Here is an 8,189-nt window from a genome sequence, read left to right on the forward strand (position 1 = left end):
TAAGACAAGTCACTATGATGAAGGGATTGTGTTCCAGACCACAGAATCTTACAACCACAAACAAAATTGCATTACAGAGGGAACCATGCTCTATGGACAAGCAGATGATTACGCAGTTTGACTCGTATATGCCAATGACATGTTGGGGGTGAAGCAATCATGACAACCTGTTATCTCCAAAATCTGTTACCCACCACAAACAAAACTCCATACAAACCATGGAACAAAAAGAAGCCTGACCTGTAACATTAGAATATTTGGAAGCAAGGCCCATGTACGTTTCAAAAGAAAAGCATACCAGGGGGTAAGTTTATCAAGCTGCAAGTCTGAAAAAGTGGAGATGTTGCCTATAACAACCAAATTCCAGTTATTTAGTACATTCTACAAAGTGACAGCTAGAATCTGATTGGTTGCTATAGGCAACATCTCCACTTTTTCAAAGACGTAATTAATGTAAATGAATGCTGGTAGGCTACAGCAAGTCCCAGAAAGGAAAGTACCAACACGGTAAGTAGCAGATGATTGACAACTGTCACTCACACAGTTCCTCCTCAGCAAGAAGCTCAAATCAGAAACAGAGCAAAGTAATACTCCAAATTGAATTAGGGAATCCAGATATCTAAGGAGTCATACCATAAAACTAGAGGTTACTTCTGATCAGTACAACCCCAGAGGCACCTGTCCCACTATACACACCCACAGCGTCAGTCCTTGTGTTATATAGTGCTCCCTCTTTATAACGCCAGCTGAAAATATAGGAGAAACCGTGTTATAGTGAGGGCAACATATCAGAGGGGGGGCAAAATGGAGTTTATTTTGGTGGCATATAGAAAAAAATATATATATCTATCTCAACCCAAGCAATATCTGCAATGTGGACTTTGGTAAATTGTTTTTTGTTTTAAATGACCAAATACTTCTTAAAAGTAAAAACATTTTATTTTTAATAATGAAGTGTACAAACATGGATATAACACGTACAACAGAGATAGTCACAGGAGACAGAACGCCACATGCTAGACCGTATCTGGCACTTACAGCAGGGAGCAGACTGCCAGATAGAGACAGAACGGGTTTATTTTACAGTATTAGGGCGTTGTCACATCGGCGCTCTGAACAGCACCTGGTTCCCAGTAAGAAAGGGAGCTCTGATCACCTGTCACACTGGAGTCCTGCTAGTCCTGAGTGTCAGCGCTGCAGGAGTCACGTTGTGACAGACGTGCCATGTGACAGACGTGCCATGTGACAGAGGAGGCTACAGCTCCTATACTTCGCTTCCTTGCCAACTCTATGACTCGCTGAAACATCTCCCACCCAAAATCTTGCACTGAAACTGAACTTAATAACTTTTCTAGTAAACCTCTTACAAGAGAATCACTTTCTAAAACATTCCAGCAACAGCTGCATCCTAAGTCTAACAAACACCTATGTTCTCTGCTTCCAGGACCTGAACAATCTGAGCAGCAGAAGGTCGTTCCTTGGGGTTCTCGCTGGTGCACATGAAGAACAGCTCAATCACCTGGTGATAAGATTCATCCAGCTCTTCCATGTTAAGTGCTGGTCGTGTGCCCAAAGCTTCATAATAGGCGTCCTCGTCAAAATCCTCCTCCTCGAAGGAGTCCTCTGTCAAAGGAAAAGACCAATACAGCCGTTTAACGATCCCTAAACTAATAGGTCAGTGCCCCAGCCCAGGTCCTGCTCACCCTCCCCCCTCTGCTACCCGTTATTTCCTTAAAGAATGGAGCTGATCATTGGTTAGACACTTCTAGGACTCTTTCATATAGAGTACAGCAACTTCTAAACCTCAGTGGCTGTATAAACTGGGGTATTATATTTACACAGGGGAATGGAAGATCCTATGTGAAGGTCAGCAGTGAAGTATATCGGGCAATGAGAGAAATCACTGACTCACCCCCTCCCCAACTTTGCACTGACTGAAGCTGTTCACCTATCCAAAAGCACTATATAAATACAATGTAATAAGTCAGATGAATCTACAAACATTCCACAAGCCGGGCACTGGCTTCATATAGAATTTAACGTGTTAATAAGATCTGCTTACAAACCTTGGTCATCGTCGTCCTCGGGGGGCAGGTTGAGATGAGGGATAGACAGCGCCATCATCTCCCACAGAGTTAGACCAAAGGCGTATATGTCGGACTTATCTGTGATCTCCCCCTCTTCCTCCAGAGCTTCCTTCGGCTTCCAGGACTCGGTGCCGATGTAATAGGCCTTTGGATCGCTCACTGTCAGACAGCAAGAGAGCAGAACATGTTCACAGTAATAATCAATACAAATCCTCACACTAATACCGACCAGGTCGTCTGGGATTTGTGCTACACATGACCTCAGATTAAGGTGGACATTATGCTGAAAGATGGACAAACACATTCAGTTGCGGTTTCCTTGGACTCTACGGCTCCATGACAACAATCAGCCAGGAGGAACATTCAGTTCCACAGGACAAAGTGCCACGTGACCGTCCCAGGGGAGCTCACAATCTAATTTCTCTACCAGTTACGAGCAAACTAGGCCAATTATACGGAAGCCAAGTAACCCACCAGCATGTTGTTGGACAGCGAGACAGGGTGAGAACATGCAAACTCCACGCAGGCAAAGCCCAGGCTGGATCCGAAGCCAAGGCCCAGGATTATGAGACAACAATGCTAACCACTGTGCCACCCACGCATACAATATCCTCTCCAAAATCAAATGTTCTACCGTGTCAAAACTGCTCCGAGTCAACATTGTCAAAAGTGCCACAAGCACAGTATACAATCCCTTCCACACACGGGAGCCCCTTTATACAGTCACTCACTGGTCATGTTTTCATCCAGCGGCAGAGACACCCCAACATCACAGATTTTGATGGATTCAAAGTCGCCTTTTATGACCACATTAGATGATTTGATGTCCCCATGCAGGATCTTTTTATCATTGTGCAGGTACTAGAGGGGAACAGGAAAACAAGACGTTATACTAGAATAGTATACAGCAGAAATTATATACTATTAAATGTAGCATTAAAATATATAAAGAATAAAACTAAAAAATAATCAGAAGGGACATTTATAAAACATTTAAATGCAGAGTTCTTGTTATACACACAACACTCTGGCAGGTGGAGAGGGTGCGCCTTGAGGAAGCATGGTCTGTAGTGGCTGGACAAGAATCTGACAACCTTGGAGACAGATAAAACATCTCATCTCTCTGTTCTTACTTAACCCAACCACGCACCCCCCATGGGCACCCAGAGGACTTCAAATGACCTCCAGATGGTGAGAAGCAGTTATGACACAATATGAATATTCATTTACTTTCATAAACTTTCTACAGAAAATTCATATTGTCATTAATAGAATTATTTCCTCACTCAGGTAACTGAGAAATAAGCATCCATGGGATCTCCCAACCAGTCTACAATGATCATCATCATCATCTATTTATATAGCACCACTAATTCCGCAGCGCTGCACAGAGAACTCACATCAGTCCCTGCCCCGTTGGAGCTTACAATCTAAATCCCCTAACACACACACCAATAGAGACTACACACACACACAGAGACCAATAGAGACTAAGGTCACACAGACAGAATGGGTCAATTTTGATAGCAGCCAATTAACCTACCAGTATGTTTTTGGAGTGTGGAAGGAAACCGGAGCACCCGGAGGAAACCCACGCAAACACAGGAAGAACATACAAACTCCACACAGATAAGGCCATGGTCGGGAATCGAACGTATGACCTTGTTCTTGTGTGTGTTAATCCTGGGTAGTGTAGGTAAGTGGCGGGTAGATAACACCCCTGTGACGCAGCTTTGGGTTCCTATGGTGCTTCCTAAATGATATCTGTGCCTTGCCATATTGAAGAAATCAACTGTGCGCTGAGGGGATAACACCCCTGTGACACAGCTTTGGGTTCCTATGGTGCTTCCTAAATGATATCTGTGCCTTGCCATATGGAAGAAACCAACTGTGCGCTGAGGGGGACATGGTCTTGTTTCACTGCAGACGTCTAATATGTCAGTAAGGAGACGGGGGACCTAGACATTTCCCGCTCCTGCTTTACTCTATGCCTATAAAGCTGTCATATATTGGCTTAGGCAGCCTTTGAGGATGGTGACATTATTTTGCTTGTGTGGCTACTAATAAAGAGTCATAGGGCCGGTAGCTTTGCCTATTTTTAAGGGATTTAAAAACCAATCAATGATCAGTGCTGCTTGGACAAAGGGTTGAAGAAAATATATAGAGGGGAGACCAATCCAAGCTGGCAAAGGAATTGTCCTCCTGAATTCTCCCGATCCCAGGCAGCCAGATCACCAACAGATCTGGTAGTTAGGATCCATTGCAGTGATCTAGTCTTTGGCCAATTCACCCAAATACAGATATGTTGTGGGAAGAAAGCAGCCTGTACCGCTTCGTCAGGTAGTTATATTTATACACGATGCAACGTGCAGGCACCGTCCGTTCTAAATCCCCAATAAACAGGAAAATAGAAAACAGCAGTGTACTCCATCATTAAGGTGTAAGATGACTGTACAGTATACATATATATCAGTTTTGCAGTAGTACCTTCAGGCCTCTTGCCATGTTTAATGCCACTTTAAGAATGATTGAAGCTGGAAATGGGCCCAGTCTTTTCTCGTTCCTCTCCTCTAGGAGATCGTTCAGAGATTTCTCCCCTCCGTATTCCATGGCAAGACAGGGACTGCCGTCTGTGGATGTGGTGAAGGCTCGGTAGCCTTTAGAAAAACACATTAACCAGGTATAGAGGTTACACAGCAACACTAAAACCAAATAAAGCGATCACATGACCACACGGCACTTACCGACAATGTTGGGGTGTTGTAGGTGCTTCAGGATCCGAGCCTCTTCGTTCAGTCTCTGAGCATAGAGCGACTTCTGGGACTTGTCACATTCCTTATTAAGTTTCTTCACAGCCCAGGGAGAGTGAGTCAAACCCTTTGGAGACCTAATGAATGAAAATCAACGAGAGGATCAGGACAAGCAACCACCATATTTGTCATTAATCGTATTTATTCGTTATTAAAAAGCATTACAGGTGTCTGAGCGACTCTACTGAACAGCAGCCTTGTAGAGATTTGGTAATGCAGGAGCGATTGTCACACGTTTACAAGCAGTCACTCCACATTGCTGAAAGCTGGAATAGGAGAATATTGCACATGCTGGAAGCACAGAACCCTCCTGTATGTCACATCTACAGCACCTAGATTACCTTTTCATGAGATACACACTGACACCGGTGCCGTAACCGAACTTCTGCATAAATGGAGACGCCGGAATCGCGAATGCCGGTGAAGTGTTACAAACACCTACAACAGACGAAAGGAGATTCAGATTATCTTCACATGGATGGCAGATACAATGTCTCATACAAGCTGTCACTCTTTTGGCCGACAGTGTAAACTCTCTACTGATGACCCAAATCTACCTCTCCTCCCCTAACCTCTCCCTTTCTGTCCTATCTTGTGTCACCAGCTTTTTGCTATCTCCACATGGAGGTCCCAACACTACCTACAGCTCAACATGTCAAATACAGAACTTATCTTCCTCCCAGGATCACCACCTCCCCTCAAACCTCCCTCACCGGTAATAATACATCACTGTCCTCAGTCTCCACAGCCCATTACCTTGGAGTCACACTTGACTATCCTCTGCCTTATTCCTCACATCCTTCCAGAATACGCCCTGGTCTTACCCAAGAGGCTACTAAAACTCTTATCCACACTCATCATCTCCCACTGTGACTACTTGAACATCCTTCTGTCTGCCATTCACGCCCCTCACCCATCTATCACCACTTCAGTCCTAAATGCTGCAACACGACTGATCTCCCTATCACCACTCTACACTGGCTCCCCATAGTCTTCACAATGCAATTAAAGCTACTCGCCCCCACCTAGAAAGCCCTCAACATTTTTTTGTACATCCCAAATCTCATCTCGAAATGCCCAATCTCCACTGAGCGACACTCGTTCCTCTTGATGTGAGCTCTCTAACAAGCAGGGTCCTCCATACTCTGTTTACAGATCCACTTATTTTCTGCACCTTGTATGTCCCTATTTTAAGTATTCTGTATCCCCCACTATCCAGCACTGCGGGGACATAAAGGATAGTAATAATAATGGTCCCCATCAGGTGCACTGGGGATGGGGCTCCATCCACAGCCCGCACTGGGTTTGTTTCCCAAGGTCTATAAATGTGTCACATTGTAAGAGATTGACAGCTTCTGGGATGTGCATGTTATAAGATGTAAAGACCCAGCAGAAGGCTGTGAGCACAGTGTCACTACAGAACCTCTCTATGTACATTCCCTGATGTCTGATGGGAAATAGTTACCAAGTAACCCCTAAAGGGTGCTCAGTAATACCAAGTAACCCCTAAAGGGTGCTCAGTATTACCAAGTAACCCCTAAAGGTGCTCAGTAATACCAAGTAACCCCTAAAGGGTGCTCAGTAATACCAAGTAACCCCTAAAGGGTGCTCAGTAATACCAAGTAACCCCTAAAGGGTGCTCAGTAATACCAAGTAACCCCTAAAGGTGCTCAGTAATACCAAGTAACCCCTAAAGGTGCTCAGTAATACCAAGTAACCCCTAAAGGGTGCTCAGTAATACCAAGTAACCCCTAAAGGGTGCTCAGTAATACCAAGTAACCCCTAAAGGGTGCTCAGTAATACCAAGTAACCCCTAAAGGGTGCTCAGTAATACCAAGTAACCCCTAAAGGGTGCTCAGTAATACCAAGTAACCCCTAAAGGGTGCTCAGTAATACCAAGTAACCCCTAAAGGGTGCTCAGTAATACCAAGTAACCCCTAAAGGGTGCTCAGTAATACCAAGTAACCCCTAAAGGGTGCTCAGTAATACCAAGTAACCCCTAAAGGGTGCTCAGTAATACCAAGTAACCCCTAAAGGTGCTCAGTAATACCAAGTAACCCCTAAAGGTGCTCAGTAATACCAAGTAACCCCTAAAGGGGGCTCAGTATTACCAAGTAACCCCTAAAGGTGCTCAGTAATACCAAGTAACCCCTAAAGGGTGCTCAGTAATACCAAGTAACCCCTAAAGGGTGCTCAGTAATACCAAGTAACCCCTAAAGGTGCTCAGTAATACCAAGTAACCCCTAAAGGGTGCTCAGTAATACCAAGTAACCCCTAAAGGGTGCTCAGTAATACCAAGTAACCCCTAAAGGGTGCTCAGTAATACCAAGTAACCCCTAAAGGGTGCTCAGTAATACCAAGTAACCCCTAAAGGTGCTCAGTAATACCAAGTAACCCCTAAAGGTGCTCAGTAATACCAAGTAACCCCTAAAGGGGGCTCAGTAATACCAAGTAACCCCTAAAGGGTGCTCAGTATTACCAAGTAACCCCTAAAGGGTGCTCAGTAATACCAAGTAACCCCCAATATCAGCTGACACCAGCCCACTACTCATGCATTTCAATGTTTAAAAAAAAAAAACAAATTCTGTTTAGGTTTTACTGATAACTGTGACGTTATATCCCCCCCTCCCGGGACCACAGGACCAGAGCTGGACACGGACACACAGGATTTAGGACTCTAGCCCAGATGATCACTGGATATAACACATGGGCGCCCTGTGTCACCCTCTCACCCGGGGACTTCCTCCTGTCCACCTTGCAGGGGGTCTTGAAGCTGCTGGACGCCGCCGCCGCCTCAGCCATCCTCTCTCCGGTTACCGGGCAGGTGACGCCGTTATCACTGTCACGTGGTGTCACCAGTAATCGCGCGCTGCATTCAAACACAACGGCACGCGCGCGCGTCTAATGACCGCGTGACACGTACCGGGAGCGCGCAGCGGGTGCCCACAATACTCATTGTGCTCGTGAGTGTTCCCGGTACATCCGGGTATTATACACATATGTATTATATATATCCTTATATTATATGTATTATACCCATATGTAATATTCATGTATATTATACCCATATATCATACCCATATATTATATGTTATACCCATATATCATACATTATTATTATATACATCATACACATATATATGTCATACCCATATATTTGTATATATTATAAATAAATATATATATATATATATATATATATATATATATATATATATATATACCATACCCATATATTATATGTTATACCTATATATCGTACACATTTATTATATGTTATACCTATATATCA

General features: G+C 44.1%; 1 protein-coding gene across 1 annotated transcript; it reads right to left on the bottom strand.

The window, feature by feature from the left end:
• Positions 1-917: 917 nt before the first annotated feature.
• PBK (PDZ binding kinase) lies at positions 918-7,773 on the bottom strand. Its single transcript, XM_075200472.1, has 7 exons — positions 7,630-7,773; positions 5,239-5,335; positions 4,832-4,974; positions 4,575-4,744; positions 2,819-2,948; positions 2,067-2,246; positions 918-1,623 (listed from the first exon to the last, which is right to left on the bottom strand). The coding sequence occupies exons 1-7, from the start codon at positions 7,697-7,699 to the stop codon at positions 1,415-1,417; spliced, it is 999 nt and encodes a 332-aa protein (XP_075056573.1). The 5' UTR covers positions 7,700-7,773; the 3' UTR covers positions 918-1,414.
• Between the last annotated feature and the right edge of the window lie 416 nt (positions 7,774-8,189).

Source organism: Mixophyes fleayi, chromosome 3, assembly GCF_038048845.1.
Source record: "Mixophyes fleayi isolate aMixFle1 chromosome 3, aMixFle1.hap1, whole genome shotgun sequence".
Classification (NCBI taxonomy): domain Eukaryota; kingdom Metazoa; phylum Chordata; class Amphibia; order Anura; family Limnodynastidae; genus Mixophyes; species Mixophyes fleayi.